This window comes from Mytilus edulis, chromosome 9 (genome assembly GCF_963676685.1).
Source record: "Mytilus edulis chromosome 9, xbMytEdul2.2, whole genome shotgun sequence".
Taxonomy (NCBI): Eukaryota; Metazoa; Mollusca; class Bivalvia; order Mytilida; family Mytilidae; genus Mytilus; species Mytilus edulis.
Window position 1 is genome coordinate 86,390,524 of NC_092352.1, and position 22,203 is coordinate 86,412,726.

At 32.4% G+C, this 22,203-nt stretch overlaps 1 protein-coding gene across 1 annotated transcript; it reads left to right on the top strand.

Annotated features, from left to right (window-relative positions):
• Positions 1-1,184: 1,184 nt before the first annotated feature.
• On the top strand, positions 1,185-22,203 carry LOC139489283 (uncharacterized). The gene is made up of 10 exons (XM_071275556.1): positions 1,185-1,363; positions 3,359-3,472; positions 5,904-6,062; positions 9,874-9,933; positions 12,630-12,923; positions 15,503-15,646; positions 16,482-16,604; positions 17,875-17,977; positions 20,251-20,625; positions 21,295-22,203. The coding sequence occupies exons 1-10, from the start codon at positions 1,300-1,302 to the stop codon at positions 21,734-21,736; spliced, it is 1,878 nt and encodes a 625-aa protein (XP_071131657.1). The 5' UTR covers positions 1,185-1,299; the 3' UTR covers positions 21,737-22,203.

The window sequence follows — 22,203 nt, forward strand, 5'->3', positions numbered from 1 at the left end:
CCAAAAACTTTAAACCTGAAACGGGACGAACGGACGAACGGACGGACGAACGAACAGACGAGCGGACGCACAGACCCGAAAACATAATGCCTATAAATGGGACAAAAAAAAGTTCAGAAGAAGCAAGGAATATGAGGTTATATTACAATTCAATATGCGAATATTAAAGAATGCATGTCTGTAAATCGCGCATTGTTTTTATATCTTGTTTTATTTTAAAATTCATATTAGTAAATATGAATTATCATACATACAGTGTTTACAGGAAGTACAAGAATAAATTGTACAGAATTCACTGGAAAAAATGAAAAAGATTTAGAGATAAATACATACAATAGAAATTAAAAATGATTTAAATAGAGGAAAGCAAATTAACTATTAAATCGATCAATTCTCATATTTTTATCATAGTGACAATGGGAAATATCAGCTGCTCGACACAATATGAAGCTTTTTTAAACATTGCTCGCGTGGAGAAATACGAAAATCTAAGTAAATTCTTATGCATTGCATTTGCGAAACTTATTAACAGTATTTCATTTGCGCCTAAGAGTTGTATTTCATGATTTGCATTGCAGGCTTGTATTGCATTTTACTCAAAATTTAACAAATACTGAAGACCTATTGTATTGAGCATCTGAGATTAGAACCACCAAACGTATTAAGACAAATCAATAAACCATAACACATTTTTTTCTGACGAACCATTTGCGACTAATATGTACACCTTACAATCAATTCAAAAATTATACTTGGTCATCTATGAGATTTTAAAAAAGAAATCAAACTTACAAAAAATAAGTATTGACCAATGACACATACAATTGAGCTCCAGGTTAAATACCCTCTTCCGTATTCGATCAGAACTAACAATAAAGAGTAAGTATAAACTTAAAGATGTAAATGCCAGATTCACAGCAATAATTGTTCAAACCCTCATTAAAAATATATTATTTTCCTTGCATTATAAATATCAGAAGAATTAAACTCAGTTAAAAAGCCTTTTTAACTGTAACAATCCATAATAAAAAACATTTGATTACAAAAAAAATAAAAACATCGATAAAAATCATGTAAAGCGTTTACATTATCTAATGAATCAGCATAACAATAAAATTATATTGTTTGTGTAGCTCGTATGTGTAAATGTAAATGTTATCAAGAGGAAGTTTATAGAGGGCTTTGCTGAGAAAAAAAGTATAATATTTTCCGGGTAAAGTTCTAATCCTTAAGTGATGGAATTTCCGTTTCATTTATACATTTATATCTACCATAAAATTTCATGGATTACAAGTGATTATGGTTAAAACAAAACTGTTTATCATATTTTGTTGGTTCCAAAACGTAGCTGATGCTAATAAGGGTAAGTAATACAAGTAGTCAATCATATCTTTCCTACAGTATCATGCGGAATATCGATGATTGTGATGATGATTATGATGATGAATGGCTAGTTAAACTTATAAAGCAAATTAACTGCATATTCACGAGAAGAACTTGTTAATGTAATATAATTGTATAATTGGTGTTAATACACCATTTTCAACACCATTCTGCTATTTCTTGGTGGTCAGTTTTATTGGTGGAGGAAACTAGAGTTCCCTGAGAGAATCATCGATCCTAGTCAATTATAATTTGAGTCGAGCACACCTGCCAAGTTCGGAAATATGACTCACAACATCAGTATTGATAGGCTAGTGAAACAGTAGTTTGACTACTTAGATCACTCGGCCGATGATCCCTAATATTATACGAATATTAACACTGCTTTGTACTACGACGACAAACGAAGCCGAATATCAGCATGTCTTGATGCTTTGATAACAAAAGGGAAGAGATCCCAACCCTTGTCCTCGAATACCCTATTTTGCATTGTTAAAAAATAACTACAATTTAGAAAAAAAATATCTTCATCTTTTAGTATTTAATGTGCAAATCTGTGGTACATTCAAGAACAAAATATATTTCTTCGTTGAAAATGCCGCCATATATTTCCTATGACATATTTCAGAGGGAATCCAAAACACAATCTATCACCATTTCCATTACTAAAAAATGGTATACGTAATTGCAAATAAATCATATTCATAAAAAGAACATTATAAATATATACATAAGAAGAGGAACTTTCGGCAATGAGACAACTTGACGTAGATATGAGCAACTAAATGCCAGCTTACCGCCTTCAACTATAATCTTAACCAACACCGCACGGCGAGATATAAATTCTGACATGACAGAATGTTCAACATGCAAACGAGAAAAATCATATGCCTGATTTTAAGACAAAACAAGAAACAATAAACAATATGATACACAACATCAAACGACAACCACTGAATTACAAGCTTCTGACTTGGGACAAACTCTTACAGAATGCAGCGGGATTAACAATTTTTGGAAGTGCTCAACTCTCTTCTTACTTGGAGCAGCTGTCTAACAACACAACATAAAAACAAAATAACCCATCAATTAAAAAGGGATTGGCTCATCAGATCGACCCAAAGCACAAAAAAAAAAAAGACTCAAGAAAAAAGTACTGATCTAAGAGTATTGCAAGTGCTGAAAAATAATTTGCAAGTGCTGAAAAACAAAAATTGTAACAGCAAAATAAAATATGTTCCCAAGAAATAATATCAATGAGCATACATAAAATGGATTTAATAGTGAACATTCTGAGAGCAAAAACATGTGTATTGTGCAATTCCAAAGTACCAGTATCTACAGGATGTACGAACGTCAGTATTTTATAACTGGAAAACAATCATTTCAATATTATATTGATTTTACCGCCCTTTATGCTTACAAAATTTACCACGAGCGATAACGATAGATAAAGTATTCAATAGAGACTATCTTAATGAAAGAGCGTTCTATGTATTATTTATTTATTTTTTCTTTCGAATTTTGAGTGTTAATGATACACAAAGATGTGGAATGAACATCAAAGAAACATTGCTGTTTCCGTCTATTCTAAAATTACATATTGAATCTAAATAAAGCTTATGATGTCTTATATATTTACGCTAAATGGAAATTAAATTATTATGGTTAATCAATAAGTAAATAGTTCCTTGTTTATGAAGTATATTTAATGACAACAACAGGAGATGTGTAATCGAGCTAAATCAATTCCACATCTGTGTTTTAGTCATTTAAACTATCATATCAGGTACAAAACACTCAGCAAAAATTTGAAATCACGTTCAACGTTTATCCATAGTTTCCTGGTTGTTGACAGTTTTAATACAGCCTAACAAACTACAATTTACTTTGTGGTAATTTTAAGATTAAATATAATATCAACGTAAGAATATTAAAAAAACACACAAATATATTTAATAAAAAATAATTGTAGGTATGGTTAGCGATGGAAAAGGTTTTGATAGTTTGTTCAAGTGTCTTTGTAGCAATAACGATGCTACAATAACAGATTTATCAGAACACTGTACCACAGAAAAAGGAAAAAAAGGTCAGTTAATAAAACTGTATGAAAGGTTGACTTATTGGCATAGGAACTGTATGGAATGGTGAGTTATAGAATGTTAAATGCATTGAATGGTGAGTTATACAATGGTAAATGCATGGAATTGCGAGTTATAGAATGGTAAATGCATGGAATTGAGTAATAGAATGGTAAATGCATGGAACGATGAGTTATAGAATGGTAAATGCATGGAATGGTGAGTTATAGAATAGTAAATGCATGGAATTGTGAGTTATAGAATGGTAAATGAAAGAAACAGTGAGATAAAGAATGTAAAATGCATGGAATGGTGAGTTATAGAATGCTAAATGCATGGAATGCTGAGTTATGGAATGGTAAATACATGGAATGGTGAGTTATAGAATGGTAAATGCATGGAATGGTGAGTTATAAAATAGTAAATGCATGGAATTGTGAGTTATAGAATGGTAAATGCATGAAATTGTGAGTTATATAATGGTAAATGCATGGAATTGTGAGTTAAAGAATGGTAAATGCATGAATTTGCGAGTTAAAGAATGGTAAATGCATGGAATTATGAGTTATAGAATGGTAAATGAAAGAAACAGTGAGATAAAGAATGTAAAATGCATGGAATGGTGAGTTATAGAATGGTAAATGCATGGAATGGTGAGTTATAGAACAATAAATGCAAGGAATTGTTAGTTATAGAATGGTAAATGCATGAAATTGTGAGTTATAGAATGGTGAATGCATAGAAATGTGAGTTAAAGAATGTTAAATGCATGGAATGGTGAGTTATAGAATGGTAAATACATGGAATGGTGAGTAATAGAATGGTAAATGCATGGCATTGTGAGTTTAAGAATGCTAAATTCATGGAATTGTGAGTTAAAGAATGGTAAATGCATGGAACAGTGAGTTAAAGAATGGTAAATGCATGGAATGGTGAGTTATAGAATAGTAAATACATGGAATGGTAAATGCATGGAATGGTAAATGCATGGAATGGTAAATGCATGGAATGGTAAATGCATGGAATGGTGAGTTATAGAATGGTAAACGCATGGAATAGTGAGTTATAGAATGGTAAATGCATGGAACAGTGAGTTAAAGAATGGTAAATGCATGCAATGGTAAGTTATAGAATGGTAAATGCATAGAACAGGGAGTTATAGAATGGTAAATGCATGGAATGGTAAATACATGGAATGGTGAGTTATAGAATAGTAAATGCGTGGAATTGCGAGTTATAGAGTAAACGCATATAATTGTGAATTAGAATGGTAAATGCATGGATTATTGAGTTTAAGAATGGCAAATGCATGGAATGGTGAGTTATAGAATGGTTAATGCATGGAGTTGTGAGTTATAGAATGAAAATGCAAGGAATTGTGAGTTATAGAATGGTAAATGCATGGAATGGTGAGTTGTAGAATTGTAAATGCATGGAATTGTGAGTTAAAGAATGGTAAATGCATGGAACAGTGAGTTAAAGAATGGTAAATGCATGGAATGGTGAGTTAAAGAATGGTAAATGCATGGAATAGTGAATTATAGAATAGTAAATGCATGGAACAGTGAGTTGAAAAATGGTAAATGCATGGAATGGGGAGTTATAGAATGGTAAATGCATGGAATGGTTATTGTATAGAAGGCTAGGTATATGGGATGGTGAAAACATTTGTTGGATGTATATAATGCAGATGTATCGAATGGTGAGTGTATGATCTAGTGAATGCTTGGAATGGTTAGTGAATATTATTTATGAGTTTATGCAATTGTATTTGAATAAATAGTGATTGTATGGACTTGTTAGTGTAATGAATGGCACATTAGTGTATAAAAGGGTTAGTATATGGAAAGATGAATACATGAACTTCTAAATGTATAGAATGCATGTGTATCGAATGATGAGTGTATGAAATAGTGAATGAATAGAATTGTGATTGTATATAATGGTGAGTGTATTGACTGGTTGGAGTATGAACTGATTAGTGTATATAAAGATTAGTGTATCAAATGGTGAATGCATGGAATGGTGAGTGCATGGAAAGACGAGTGTGTGGAATGGTGAATATATAAATGGTATGTGTAAGAAACGGTAAAATTATGAAATGGTGATATATGATGTTGTGAAAGCACAGGATCATGACTACATGGAATTGTGAATGCATGTAATGGTGAGTATATGTTATAATGAGTGTTAAGCCGGGTGAATGAACGTCATGGTGAGCGAATGGTATTGTAATTGTATGGTATGGTGCATACATGTTATGGTGAATGCATGGCATGTTGAATGTATGGAATAGCAAGTGGATGGAATTATCACTGTATAGAAAAGTTAGGATATTGAATGAAAAGTGGATAGAATGGTGCGTGTTTTGAGTGGTCGGTGTATGGTATGAAGTGTGCTTGAAGTTGTATATAAATGAATTGAACACGTTATTTACAGGTCATTGCTTGTGTAATTTAATTGGAAAAGAGCCAAAAGAGAGTATCCTTAAAGATTGTTTGTCTCATAAAAAGACGTTTTGTTCAGGTTACAAAATAATAAATCAGCAAGGACATTGCAACAAAACATTGTGTATGGCTGCTGTGATGAACTGCAAGGGTACGTATCAATAACGTAGCTTCATAATGGTAACTTCTTAAATAAGACAATACGAATTGTAATCATAGCAAACATTGTCGAGTTTAACTCAATTATTAATGAACTATTACGGGGGAAAACGCAGGCAACAAAACAATAATACAATCAACATATCATGGAAAAAATATGAATAACGAAAAAAGTGTACTCCAAAGGAAAATTCTAATTGGAAAATCCCTTATCAAAGCGCTACACTGTAACACCAATCAATGGAAAACAACTAACAAATTCCTGAGAAATTACAGGCATTTGCATGTGTAGACCTTGGTGGATTTAACCTGGTTTTTTAGCTAGCTAAACATCTCACTAGTAAAACAAGTGCATACAATTCAATTATATTGACAACAATGTGCGAACAAAACAAACAAACATTGTTGGTAACAATGTCAAAAATTGTAGTACAGCAGTCAATTTTGTGATAAATCTTAATAACCATAAAAAAAACTATAATAAATATCAACCGATATTAACAAACTATTCCTGTTAATACTGCTTATAATGTTTTTTTGTTATTTTATATTAATATGGATCTTGTCTATATACCAGCTTTGATCATTTGGAATATCTACTAATTTTCATTTCTTCTTACTACATTTGTATTAACATCAAGATTATTCTCCTTAAATCTGTACAACAAAGTTTTAGCTAGCTCTATTGTATAGTTTTATTGTTCACCCCAATTTGTATCTAGTGTTAAATTATGTATTTATATGACAGAACTTTCTTGGTATTCCTAATTATTTGAAGAATTTTATACACATAAGTAGTATACCTAAAACGACAAGGTTATTTTTCATTTACCTGTAGATATTATTAAAACCGTTTTTTTTCTTCAAAAGTGATTATTTTCGAAGGGATACATATTTCGCTGTGGTGTCTTGCCATGGCTTTGTTTGGATTTGTTTGTTTGCTTTTTGGCCTTGAATGTTTGTCCCTAATATTTTGTTAACTGTGCATTTGCATTCAGGTATCGCAGATCAAATTTATGCGTTCATATTGTGTTAGTTTACATTTTTTGATTAAGTTAAGACTTCCAATTGATATTTTATCGTATGGTTTCTATGTTGTGATGTTGTGCTATTGTTTAAGAAAAATGGAGAAGGTTTGGTACCATTAAACGTTTAATCCCACTGCAAATGTTTGCACCTGTCCTAAGTCAGGAATCTGATGTACAGTAGTTGTCGTTTGTTTATGTAATTTATACGTGTGTCTCGTTTCTCGTTTTTTATATAGATTAGACCGTTGGTTTTCCCGTTTGAATGGTTTTACACTTGTAATTGTGGGGGCCTTTATAGCTTTTTGTTCGGTGTGAGCCAATGCTCCGTGTTGAAGGCCGTACATTGACCAATAATGGTTTACTTTTATAAATTGTTAATTGGACGGAGAGTTGTCTCATTGGCACTCACACCACATCTTTCTATATCTATTCACTCTCCAAATTACAAGAAGAGTGTTCTACATTACACCACACTAATATAATACTGGATATTAAGCTATAAAGTGACATAATTAACAAAGAAAAAGCATAAAACTAAGTTAACAAAGGATTATAAAATTTGCCCTAAAATTTTGATGTTTTTTTTTTTAATAATTCCAAAATTCAACAAATTTTCCATAGACATAGCTGTGATAAAACTAATTATACACAACGCGGGTTTTAAAAAAAAATTAATTACGCAGAATTAAATTAACCCTCAATTATTCATTTTTGTATTGTAACGTTTTAAGTTTCGGTCGTATTTTCAAAAATTCTTTACAGTGTTTAACATAACTGACTTTGGTCACTACATCTGATCTAGCAAATGTGTGTCTAATATCTTCATGGGCAACTTTTCGCCTCATTACATTTTTTTTTATCCTAGTTTGCGACAAAGGGAATCCTTTAGAATTTAGGCCTGCATATTTTGAAATGGCCAATTTGATAATTTGATTTTAAGGAAGATAACTTTTGTGACCATATATGGCCTAAGCGAACCTTGTTTTGAACCATAAGAAGTTTGCAAGCGAAAAAGATCTGGCAATCTACTAAAATTTCTGATTGAACTTTTTAATTAAGCGAGTGTATTTTTTTTTATCTGTTACAGGCATTAATTATTCAAAATACTAATCGCCAAATAGATTAATAACACTTTAAAGGAAGTTGTCCTGATAAGCTGAGGAAATATAGTTATACTTATAAAGCATAAGGAATTTCTTCGGTATCATATTTGATCCTACTAAGGTTGTATTTCACCATGATTATATCAACCAAAATGTATACAGATCTGATTAATAACTGTAATATATTGAAACATCTTCAGTAACTGCTGCGACAGAAACGGGTTCAGAAGATCCGATAATCCAGAGTAATACAAATACAAGAAGTACCAATACAATAACAAAGATGAATATAACAGGTATTATTTAAAAGAGGAACAAAAGGTACCAGAGGGACAGTCAAACTCATAAATCGAAAATAAACTGACCTAAGTCAGGGATCTGATGTACAGTAGTTGTCGTTTGTTTATGTTATTTACACGTGTTTCTCGTTTCTCGTTTTTTATATAGATTAGACCGTTGGTTTTATCATTTGAATGGTTTAACACTGTAATTTTTGAAGCCCTTTATAGCTTGCTGTTAGGTGTGGACTAGGCTACGTGTTTAGACCGTATCTTGACCTATAATGGTTTTTACTTTTATAAATTGTGACTTCATTGGAGAGTCGACTTATTGGCACTCATACCACATCTTCCTATATCTATTAAGTAATAAAAGCTAGAGAATAAACATTATTGTTGCTGTCTCTAAAATGTTGAGTGAAATTGAAGTAAATCTAAACACGTAATACTTAATAAATGATATATCTTCTTCATGGTTTATTTTATTCACTCTCACAGCCTCAGGCCATCATAGAGTCTCCAAAACAGGGAGAATATCCCGCACCCAGAGGCGGGCTTTAAAAACAAATGTAATAGTTCAGTGAAAAAGGTAGTCACACTTACCGTGCTTACCTCCAAAACATATAAATGCACTAAAATGGAAAAAGAATCCAGATTTTTCTGACTTGGGACATGTAAAAATGCGGTGAGGTTAAACATGTTTTGTTGGAACTCATCCTTCCTTCTTATACCTCTAGTCAATGTAGAATAAACAAACCAACAGCTATATGAACAGTAACACTTATTTTAAAAGAAGTCCAAGTCCGATGTCAGAATATGTAGCAGAAGAAACTCAGCAAAACGACAATTACACATAAATTAACAAAGGACTACTAGCAGTTAATCACATGACAGCCCCACTTCGATTAAACTGAACTATTATGTCGTCATCTTGTGAAAATCAAGCACAAGCCTACAGTTAGGCCATAAATATTTTACAATCATAAAATATATACGGAGAAAGTAACCCCTATCCTGTCAACAATGGTTTTAGAATAAGTGTGTTTATTTCAAATGCAAAGACCATATCCTTGAATAAACATTTATTCCAAATATTGCAATCTGTAATGCCCTGAGAACAGTATCGTAACTATATTTCTTCTAAATAAGTTTGTTTTAAAGTTTGCCTACATCATGTACACATTGTCTACATTTCGTCAGTGAAACAAATTTCTTCGTCATATCTCGTGCACTACGATATTTCTATACCATGACAGTTTTAAATATTGACAGTTTTGCGTTTTAGAATAGAGAATTTGTTTGTCTTTAAAAGCCGAAATTTTGTATCACACTAAATTTAGAATATGTAGAATTATTGTTAAAATATTTTCTTCAATTTATTTTTCATTTTGTAGATCACATTACAAAATCTACCAGCGTTATGCCAGATGAATATGAAAATAAAATAAACAAATGTATGTATACTATTTACTTATGAATATCAGCAATTATCTTACAAACTAGCCACTATACAGATAACTAGAAAACAAAACAAATCCCCGTACACCCTTTAATTAGGAAAAAAAACTAAAAACCAATTGTTAAGAGAACAATTGCAGGTCTTTCCACCAAAAACCACGAATTTTAGTACGAAAGTAGTAAAATTAAGTTCAAAGTGTCATTTCAATGGTGAAATGATAGCTTATTTTATGCTGATTTAAAAAATATAAGGTTTCTTTACAATACTTTTTTAAATAAGGGAGATAATTTGTTACTTCCGGTTTGAAAAATGTTACTTCCGATACTATCTAAATATTTGCTTGACACTGATTCCAAAAATATCTGGTTCTATATACTTTTATATTAATAAGTACACAAAATATTTACTTCCGGTTTACACAAGGTCACATTTTTGGTTGTTTTTTTTACAAGGTTAAATGGTTTGAAACCTATTGCAAAAGGTCTTATGGCTTTATCATGTATTCATATGAGGTAAAATCAAAGGTCAATATCTAGAACGTCAAATTAACCTATGACCTTGAGATCAATTTCAATTTTATAAACCAAGTACCTCAAATCAAAAGATCATAGGTCTTAATTGTATTTGGTTAATGAGTTATAGCACCATACGCGTATTTTTAAATACAAGAGGGGAAAAAATCCCTTTTACGTTCAACGTACCCTTGCAATCAAAATTTATGTTTTACGACATGTCGCAACTAACAATTAAGTAATTAAGCTTGTATTCTAGCAAAACATGATTTAATGCCTTTGAAACATTTGTTCGTTTAATCATATGCATGATTTTTTTTCTTCATTTAAGCCTTTTAACATGTTAAACTTTATCGTCACTGATGAGTCTTTTGTATATATAGACAAAAAATAAAATAATAGAAATACCGAACTCTGAGGTAAATCTCAACGGAAAGTCAATACGCTAAAGGAAAAATCAAAAGCTCTAAAACACATAAAACAATGAATAACAACTGTCATATTCCTATTTGTCGATATCTTATATAGTTTTTGGAAATGAGTGAAAATAAGCCAAATTTAAAATTTAGAATATGACCTTGACCTATGACCTTGACCTAATTTTCATTTTTTTTGGACCAAGGACCTCAAATCAAAAGATCATAGGTCTCTATCGTTTATGGTTTACAAGTTAGAAATGCATATCACTTATATGAAATGCATAAGGGGAAATAACTCTCATATGGAGTGTTCATATCGCTTCAGTCAAAATACAACAAATCATGATATAACGAGCAATTTTATAAAATAAATTTGTAATCTTTGACGGTTCCGAAGGAGTAGTGGACACAAGGAAAAGTATTTGGGGAGATAACTCCTATAAAGAAAAGTATTCTGTTACACAGGGTAAATTTCAAATGCGTTTGATATCATATACCAATTATCTTATCGACATATTGCGAAACAAATATTTATCGCAAGAACAAAATTAGGCGGAAGAAAACAAATTAATAATCAGAAGAAAAACAATAGGTCTTTCCACAGAAAAGTGGAAAGACCTAATAATGTTGTAATCTAATACATGTAGACGAAACGCGCGTCTGGCGTGATATATTATAATCCTGGTACCTTTGATAACTATTTACAGCACTGGGTCGATGCCACTGCTGGTGGACGTTCCGTCCCCGAGGACATCACCAGCCCAGTAGTCAACATTTCGGTGTTGAATTTCCTGTTAACAAAACTTTGAATTTTTCGAAAAACTAAGGATTTCTTATCCCCGGAATAGATTACCTTAGCCGTATTTGGCACAACTTTTTGGAATTTTGGATCTTCAATGCTCTTCAACTTTGTACTTGTTTGGCTTTATAATTATTTTGATATGAGCGTCACTGATGAGTCTTATGTAGACGAAACGCTCGTCTGGCGTACTAAATTATAATCCTGGTACCTTTGATAACTATTTAGTAAGCTATAAAAGGCCTCGCCTTAATAAGAATAAACAAGCACATTTGTAAATATGTCACAGTTTTATATATATATAAAAAAAGAATATGTGGTATGATTTCGAATGAGATAACTCTTCACAAGCGACCAAATAACACTGGAATTTTGAAATAACTACAGATTACCGTACGGCTTTTACCAATAAGCAAATCCCATACCGTATAATCAGCTATAAAAAGCCCCGAAATGACAAATGTAAAACAATCCAAACGAGGAAAACTGAGGGCCTAACTAATGTAAAATAAAAATAAACGAAAAACAGATTAGCAACACAGTAACAAACGCCAACCACTGATTTACAGGCTCTTGACTTGGAACGGGCACACACATACAGAATGTGCCCGAGTTAAACATGTAATCGGGATACCAAACATTCCCCTAACCTGCCCTAACCTTGGGATTTTTTGGGTATATTTCAAATATCAGTTTAGAATTTATTAGAAATATTATGACCAGGTAAATATAAATTAACCACCGCCAAATAGTCATTGTACCTACACTTATTTCAATAATACCCAAGTCGAAAACATTATTCATGATGAAAAAATGAACAGCAATGATTAATATACGAACAGAAAAAGATGTTTATATCTAACGTAACGATCGAAACTGATGTGCTCCTTATTAAAACCTTCAATAAAATCGAGTATTCTATTGTAATTGAATATCATAGATAATTTATGACTAATTTCAGATTTTTGTCAAGGAGAAACACTGATTATAACCTGTCCAAACAACTTTGTTATATCGTTTGATGATGCAAACTTTGGCCGTGGACATTCAGACAGTGAACGATGTAGCGAATGGTTTGGTTTTGAAACAAAAAATTGTAACCACCACGAGCAGACACTTAAAGTCCTGAATAATAAATGCCATGAACAACAAAAATGTTTGCTTCCCGTGAGCAAAGATATATTTGGAAAGCCATGTAGAGGTGTCACAAAGTACCTTAATGTATCATATCACTGTCAAAGAAAAGATAATCATGGTATGTACAAATTTATTTCAAAACATTGAACTTCTTAACAACAATGGCGTTTGTCAGTGTCGTTGACACTGACGAAATCCATTTAAAGCACTGAAATATTAGTAAATACTTTATTGTTTAATCCTATTTGTTAATCATCTTATTTTGTCAATGACGATTCATATATCTCAAATTAAGGCTAGTAGTATTACGCTGTTCAAAAGTCATCTTATAGTTCGTTTCCATGTATGTTGCATTGGCGTTTTTGTTTGCACTTCAGTGTTTCTGTTGTTCCGTTGTTTTCCTCTTACAGTTGATAGTTTCCCTCGGTATTAGTTTGTAACCCGGATTAGTTTTCTCTCAATCGATTTATGACTTTTGAACAGTATGCTTGACCCAGCACCATTATATAAGTACCTGTCATAATATATCTCGTTATGCTCATTTTTCATGCGAATACAATGCCCAATCACAAGATATTATATTTGGTTTAAGTCAAACAGGTTATGTAAGGCAATTTTATTATTAATTAATTTCTATTCCTTCCGGTTGAATATAAAGTATGATTTCCTTGTATTGAAATGATTAAACATTTATAAATGAAGGAAGTCCTTCTGCAAAACACATATTAACAGTTACCGTCCTTAATGTTAAATGTCATTTGGTACACCATTGTATTTTTTCCGTGGACAAATACACATTAGGAAACTAAGAAATCTTCATCCATCACAAAGTATCTTGATAATATTGAAGGCCATTTTTTACGCCAAAAATGTTGGTAAATACTGTATTGTTTAATCTATGTGCATCTACAGCTTAGGCTAAACAACTCATTTGAAAATAAAGTTTATTGCAGGTGGCATTTTCAGTACAGTCATAACTTTTAAGCTGGGGTCACACATTCACGTTTTTTACTGCCGTCCTTGACAGGACCATTCCCGATTAAAATTTGTCAAAAGTCTGATCAAGATCCTGTGAATCGTGGATGGAAATTCGATTTGTATCTTTCGCCAGGTAAAATTCGACCGAGTCTGTCACGACTGCGTCCCGATTGTACCGAATGTAATCCGACAGAGATCAGATAGTGACAAGACAGTGAACCGACGCTGACGGAAGTTATCCGTTCGAAAACTGTCGGCATAATCGGGATGATCAGGTACTGTCGGAACGTAATCCTATCACGGTCCGCTCTATCGCATTGCAAACGGCTTTGTCTGGTCTCAGTCGTATTGTATTCTGTTTTTGTCGGGACTTCTCCAGATCATTCCCGTTCCACAGGACACCGTCCCGAATACACAGAACATTGTTAGGAATTCGATCCGATACAGCAGAATCTGTCACGACATAGGCACGATTGTAATCCGACTAGACAAAATCGGCTGAGTTTCCCCGAATGTTACGGGACGCACCTAACTGTCGGGGTGCTTTGCCGAACTATTCGGACCCTTCCCGACCAGTAGGAATCTGTTACGAACTAAAACGACTGCGTTCAGACAATAATAGGACATTCCAGATAATTGAGGATACTAATCCGACTTTTTCACTTTTCGTGTCGTATCGCTGTCTGATCTCAAACGGGAGCAATAATCGGCAATGTGTGAACCCCGCATTAGGCTTATATAAATGTCAAAATGTGAACATTTAAGAGAGGTAGTCATCTTTTCCGGATTTCAGCAAAGGAGTAGGTCCGGTAAGGACCGATTTTGGCCTCAAATTTTAGGTTCATCTGACGAAAGATTTTGACCACTTTTTAAACACTTAAGTGTCTATTTCATTTGAATCAATTAGTTTATGTGAAAGATTTTAACTGATTTAATCATTAAAAACTGTCCGATTCAAGCTCAAATATGAATAATCTACCAAATATGCCGAAAAATGTCACTTTTCCGATGGTTTTTGTCAAAAATGAAAGTGGCCGAATCCGTGTTCATCCTCGACCTTTATATATGTTATGTATTATCATAAAATACAACTTACATTTCAATATTAAGGATGAACACGAATGCGGCCACTTTCGTTTAACACGAAAACCGGCAAAAATTTACCTAAAAAGCTAGAATTATGAAGATTTCAGTAATTTAGCATGACTTAATGGTGCTAGTACCCGATATATGTGCATTGTATTGTCAAAAACAGCCCATGTTTATGTAGCAGAAGCATTCTACTGTCCAATAAATAACTGAAAGCTTACATTTTAATAATTTTGTAAAACTGTTATATTTTGGGTCCAAAAAGGGGTCTTACTGGACCTACCCCTTTAATTCTGGTCCTTTTTTGGTTTTCATTCTTTATGCTTTCGAAGCATAGACTTAATAAAAATTACAAAACAAAGTTCATAAAAAAACCAAACTGTAACATTCTGAAATTTAGTCATAACTAGTATTTTTTTATAATGTGTTTTACTTCCCCCCTTGCAATCTACTTTGAATTACCCTTTTCCTAACTTGCAAAACACAATCTGAAAGGCAAATAACAATACGAACGGTAAACGATTTGCTAACAAATAACAATTACAAAGGTAAGTTTATTTTTACGCTATGCTTACGATAAAATTCTGAAGAGAGTTTGGAAATGCAGCGAATCTCTTTTTGTTCTTGTAGGTTTAGATAATTCCGATAATAGTGCAAATATTGATCAAACTACATACGATGGACAAGTAATTGACACAAGGGATGACAGACAAAGCAAATTGGACAGAAAAGACAGAAACAAAGACAGAAAAAAACGTATTATAAAGAAATTAAGTGAATAAGAATAAATAAATATATCCTTCAAAGATAAAATTCTATGGGGTAGTAATAAAACACCATTATAAACCAACAGGACTTTGTTCCAGATTTCACTGTTTAAATTTATGCTTGAATGCCTACAGAATAATTTCTTTACGAACATCTACAAGATCTTTTTTTTTTAAATTCACCGAACTCAATGATTTCATACTCAGGGTTATTCACATTTATTTTCGAATTATCCGTCACATTTGGATTTCCATTATTTAGATGTTCAGTTATAGCATCAATTTTTCTAAATTGTAATTAGCTACAGGCTCCAACATTATATAGCTGCATCGAATATTTAACTGATGGATGTTTTCTGCTATGTTTGACAATGAAAAAAACTGTTATTTTTTTTTATCCGAAACGCTCATGTTGATCTGAATAGCTCTTTAATAAAAGATGGGAAAAGAAATGATTTATCCATGTTCACTCTTTCAATCAATGATTACACTTATCCACAAATTCCCACAGCGGATAAGTCTGAAAAGGGACTGATTAAGACTGAATAGTTTACTGTTCAGTCTTCTTATCAGATGATGTCGTCAAAATGACAGTTTAAAATTGAAATTTATTTCCTAGTGAAACCAGTATCATTGTCTAGTCACGACTTTAAGGCATATACAAGCGACAGAATGTCTACATATGAATACCGGGATAGTTGGTAACTTTCTACGCAAAAACCATGATTTTGAAAATCATATTAAATATTTTCATATAAAAAAATAATAGTATAAAAAGTAAACATTTTGCAGCAATAAATGGTTTTTTCGAAAATGCGGCGAATCCTTTTTTGTTCTTGTAGATTCCAGAAAATCTGATATTACCACAGATTCCGATCAAACTGCTTTAGATGAAAACAAAAACAAAAATGACCGATGGAATAGAAGAAAAAATAGATGGGACAGAAAAGATGACAGAAAAAAACGTAATATAAACAAATTATGTGTATATAAATAAAGAAATATATGCCCTTAGAAAGTTAAATCCAAAGGGACACGCACTGAACACTACAATGTACCTTTTATAAAAAGACTTCACAAGGTAATATAATTACGGTTTTCAAAAACATACAAGTCTTTATTGTATGATTTTTGTTTTGACTGATTTTTTGAAAATTCGGTACTTAATTGTCAGTGGATTTCGTCATTAATTGCCGATGATTTTCAATAAAATAGATGTTAGATGTTGGTAAAAGTTTAATCAAGTTAAACTATTTATATATTCAGTTACTATACTAGGGATGTAATGTCAATGTTATTTTTTGACTTTTGTGAATAATTAACTGTACCAAAAAAGAACAAACAAATCAGCAATCTATGTTTAAAATATTATAACGAACATTTCTGTCATCAAATCTGTAGTTTGTCTGTAAGATCTCTTTGCTTCATTTGTCGATTTGTCACAAAATCACTATTTTTCACAAAGTTTTTGCTTGGTAAAACATGGCACGTCTCTTTTCTCAGGATAGTTGCTGCTATAGTATTTCCTGTAATGTCGTGATCTGCAAGCCTATAGGAGGTCCCAATAACCTTACGGAAAGAAAATACACAAATGGGAAGGAAAAGCCAGTGCACTGCCAATCCCCTGGTTTTATTTACAAAGCCACACAAAAAAATGTTGGGTGGCAAAAACAAGCTAAATTCCAAACAAAAACAAAGATATACAATCAAAACGAAAAACAAACGTGTAGTTTTCCTGTGTCTGGTCGCCCTCACAGATTGACCTACATTCGGAATAACCAGAGACAAAACATGGGAAATTTCAATACGAATGAAATTATTTTTAGCTAAATATAACTATTCAGTAGACAATTTATCAAAGTGTTTTAAATCATGTTTATGTCAAAATATTTTCTCTTGGACAATTGTGGACGATTGGTATCATCGGAAATTCCAACGCCAATGGTTGAACGTCAAAGAAAGTGAATATATCTATTCAAATATCAGGATCTTATATGATATATTATGAATGCTTTCTAAGGTTTTTGGTCTTGACGTGTACTGATTGTTTTCCCATTTTGAAGACACCATTTTGCTAAGATCACTTTCCACAATTTGCGGTTAAATGAGTAAGTTAAAACCATATCATGTACATTCGTTTAATGTTATTTTCTTTGAAATAAAATTTGATTTACAGACATGCATATACACCTGCAAGCATCAATGTAATTTATGAATGGTTTTTATATTTTACAGAAGCTTTTAAAGTTGGAGCAATAGTTGGTATCTCAGTTGGAATTTCATGCACACTCATATTAGGTGTGGTAATTATGCTGGTTATATACGTATGCAGACGAAGGTACATTTATTTTCGTTTGTACACCACATGTAAATATGCAATGGAGAAAGACTTGTTTAAAAAGAGAGTTGAATGATGTCAAAGGAATATTAAATCATCGAATGGACAATGTCATGGTAAAAAATAATAAAACGCCGAAAAAAGCAAACAGCATTCCACTAAACAAAACCTAGAAAGCTGTTGAATGAGCAACATTAACCCCATCAAAAAGCTGGGAGAAGGGACAAATACACCAAAATGATACGCAGATCCCGCCCAACATGTGGCACCCGTTGTGATGCTCATATGAGTGCGTATTTTGTGATTAGTCTAATCAGGAAGATTCCATTCGACAGACAATAGAAAGGTTGTGAATAAGACAATTGAAACATATCCGTCGTTATCTGTGAATATCTAAAATGTTTCTACATAGAAATGGAAAGTTCAAAATAGGGAATCTGAAATCCTTTTCTACGCGTTAATTTTTTTATTCAACCAACCGTAATTTTCATTTGTAGATATTATACATGATATGAGGCATACTTTACTATATCTGTTTCATCCATTATTTCAAGCGTGATGAAATAGATACGTTAGACATAGTCCTACAACTTCGAATTATTTAGTTTAAGAACATCATGTATTTAGAGGAACGTGAAGTTAAAAGATTAATACTAGCTTCTTTTTCTTTTTCGAAAAAAAGCTCCCTAAGGAAGCCGTTCTCTTAAGAATATCAGAACAAGTTGTCACGGAGACAAGCACAATTGGTTGTGCTATAAGACACTCGCTCTGAAAAAAACCTGCACTATTTAGTTTTAATTTTTCCTAATTGGTTGATATTTGATACCAAAATATTAGTTGTGAGTCACAATATGAAGCTTGTTGTCGAGTAAGAGAAGCGAATGATTTCAGAAGGGCTTACTATTGTGTTAAAATCATATTTTACAATATTAATGTGATGAAAAAAACTTTTTTTTCATACCAGCATACTTACTTACAATATGTATGGTTAGGTTTAGCTACTGACGTGTGACAAGAGAGGAGCAAACTAGTCTAGTCAGATAAGAAACTGATAAATAATCGTTCCCGTAAACCAAAAGAAATAAAATTGAGAACGGAAAAAGGGAATGTGTCAAACAGACAACAACCGGACCAAAGAGCCGAAAACAGCTGAAGGCCATCAATGGTCTTCAATACCGCGAGAAAAAAAAACGATTAGCTTTATATTGTTTTGTTATCTAATTGTTAACATCGAATGGTATTTTCTGTTTAAACTGACATGTTATATATAGAACAAAAGAATGAATGATTGTGGCAAGTTTTTTATTGTTAGAAATTTATCAAATTATTGAAACAGCTGTCCATAATTCCCTTCATTTGTTTTTCATACCATCTTCTTGAACACACAAATGAATCTTAAGTAACTGTCAACCTTTTGGACCTAAATGTTTGATCATTGACAAAAGATTCTAGTCAATGATAAGATTTCAAATAAGATTTAAGCATTTTCTTCAAAAACATTCGCATGCTTTCATACTTTCAAAATGTTAATGGTTTTTTTTGCCTTTTTTCATTTTTTCATTTATTTATCTATATGTATATATATATATAAGTACGTCTGAACCAGTGAAAACTCTACAACAGATTTATCCATCGGATCACCTGCAGTGAAGGTGATATAAGGCTGTGTATAGTCTGTATATACAACTCGTCTAAACATCAGCCCAAACAATGTTAGATCTGTAAATTCGCTTCGCAAATGTTTTGGTCGTCCCTCGCCGGGATTCGAACTCATGCTACTGAGATATCGTGACACCAAATCGCCTTGTACTATATCCGACACGCTAGACCACTCCGCCACCTAGGCTTCACAATAATAAAGCCTTCGATGGCTTGATGTTACCTTTTCTCGTCAGTTTTAATCTAGCGTCTTAATACAGTACATGAGATATAAGGCATAAAGATGGAATTGTTACATCGGATGTGTAACTCATAAGCAACACGACGGGTGCCACATGTGGAGCAGGATCTGCTTACCCTTCCGGAGCACCTGAGATCACCCCTAGTTTTTGATGGGGTTCGTGTTGTTTATTCTTTAGTTTTCTATGTTGTGTCATGTGTAATATTGTTTGTCTGTTTGTCCTTTTCATTTTAAGCCATGACGTTGTCAGTTTATTTTCGATTTATGAGTTTGATTGTCGCTCCGGTATCTTTCGTCCCTCTTTTACAGATCAGCTGAAATATCTATTGTAAAGGATCCTACAAATTAATGCAAAAAAATATATATTTTACAGATCAAAGAAAAAGAAGAGAAAACAACAGACAAGAATACAGGCTATCGACCATCTTGAAAGTGGGCCATCCTGTTCCAATAAGGACCAATACATTATTCCTTCTACGAACAAATCTTTAAATACCGACAAGGCACAAGGCGAGTACGTTGCTCTCGATCCCTCCTTTACGAAATACAATAAAGACTTGAGCAACCGGAAATTACCAGAAATTAAAAGATGTAGTGGTGCAGACGGTGACGATAATGTTTACTATGAAATTGATGAAGATAACAAAAATTCATCGTCAGATATGGAGGGTGTTCAACAGAAGAAAATAGAAGTTATGGATCAAGGTTCTCACCCTAATGATTTGAGCATAAATCACACACAATTAGGGTATGTCAAATCATAATTTCGCGTTTGGATTTTTTTACGTTTTGCTTTGTCAGGGTCTTTTTCAGCTTGTTACCCTGGTGTAGTTTTCGCATTGACGAAGGGCATATGTTAACCTATAGTTGCTAACACCTTGGTCACTTGAGTTATTGGACATATGTTTTTTATTGCTTTCAAACACGTGATTAAAAAGCATATTCATTTTGTGTTGAGCAGCAAATATTTATTAATACTAATATGACAGAATTCTGATAATTGATTTATCGGAGTAAACATTTTTTAGTTCATGATGGAAACAATTGTTTTGTTGTTTTCCAGCAAATGAGAATTGATCATTAAGGCCCCGGAGATAAATTCGAGTCAAATTTGTTGACGTCTGGTCTTGCTTGTTGCACGTGTCTAAGCTTTATTATATAATTTTAAGAGCTAAGCAGATTGAAAAAGGTCAGAGGGAACACCAATAACTACAAGATCGAGATGAACTATAAGAACGATAGGTCAAAATATTCTGATCAACAATAAATTAATTCATTATTGATAAAATTTAAAATATGCTTTGCGTGAAAAAAATTGGTAGTAAGATATTAATGAATAAGTTACGTAAGATAAAAACAAAATTAGAAATTAAGAAACCTGTTAAAATGTTACAAATTATTACATTTTATTTTACAGATCAATGGAAAAGAACACAGAACAACTAAAAAGACAACAATTAGTTGACCAAGGATATGAGATGTCAAATTTTGAAATTAATCACTCAGGTACAAACAAGGAAGGAACCACTATTCTTTCTGAGAACAAACTTTTAACAACTGACGAGGCACAAGGTGATTACTTTGTTCTAGATCCATCCGTGACGAAATATGATAAAGACTTGGTAATACCAGAGGTTAATATAACCAGTGTTGCACAGGGTGCCGAGACAGTGTACAATGAAATTGATGAAGATCCAATCGAACCCTCGACCGTTATTAAGGTAGACCACCAGAAGCAAATGGAAGAAGCAACCGATATAGCTATTTACCACACTGATTTGACCAACAACCAAAACCAATTAGGATTTCATAATACAACTTACAGTGTGACATCCGAGGTAGACGATATAATCTTCTAGGCCACAAGAAAAGCAGGAATATATATTGCTGTTCATATGTATCATAGAAAAATTGTTTACTTTACCATTTAGTCTATGTAAAGTTTAAGATTCTTTGACATTGTTTGCCAAAATTAGAACCAAGAACGATGACAATAGTTTTGTTTACGAAGAGGAATATACTTAAGCCGTTTGTGTGTCGGTATCATCATGAATTTAATTTTTGGCGGGCAAAAATATTGGAAAAATTTCTTATTATTCATTTTGACTTGAAAGTAAAGATTACTTAACCTTTAACGACAATTATTCTTATTTTTTTTATGACAATTAAGTTTACACCTATTTTAGTTTGCATATTTACGCCATAAAGATACAAACAAAATATACATGGATACAAAATTTAGTCTAATCTTGTAACGCATCTAACAAAACACTATTTGAAATATTGTTAACATTATAATTTTTAATAAAAGGATTTTAAAAATCTT

Excerpts from the sequence above, each read along its gene's own strand:
- LOC139489283 (XM_071275556.1), top strand. The coding sequence starts at position 1,300 with ATGGTTAAAACAAAACTGTTTATCATATTTTGTTGGTTCCAAAACGTA. Across the intron at positions 9,934-12,629 it reads TGAAAATAAAATAAACAAAT|ATTTTTGTCAAGGAGAAACA; the intron begins GTATGTATACTA and ends GACTAATTTCAG. Across the intron at positions 20,626-21,294 it reads ATAAATCACACACAATTAGG|ATCAATGGAAAAGAACACAG; the intron begins GTATGTCAAATC and ends TTTATTTTACAG.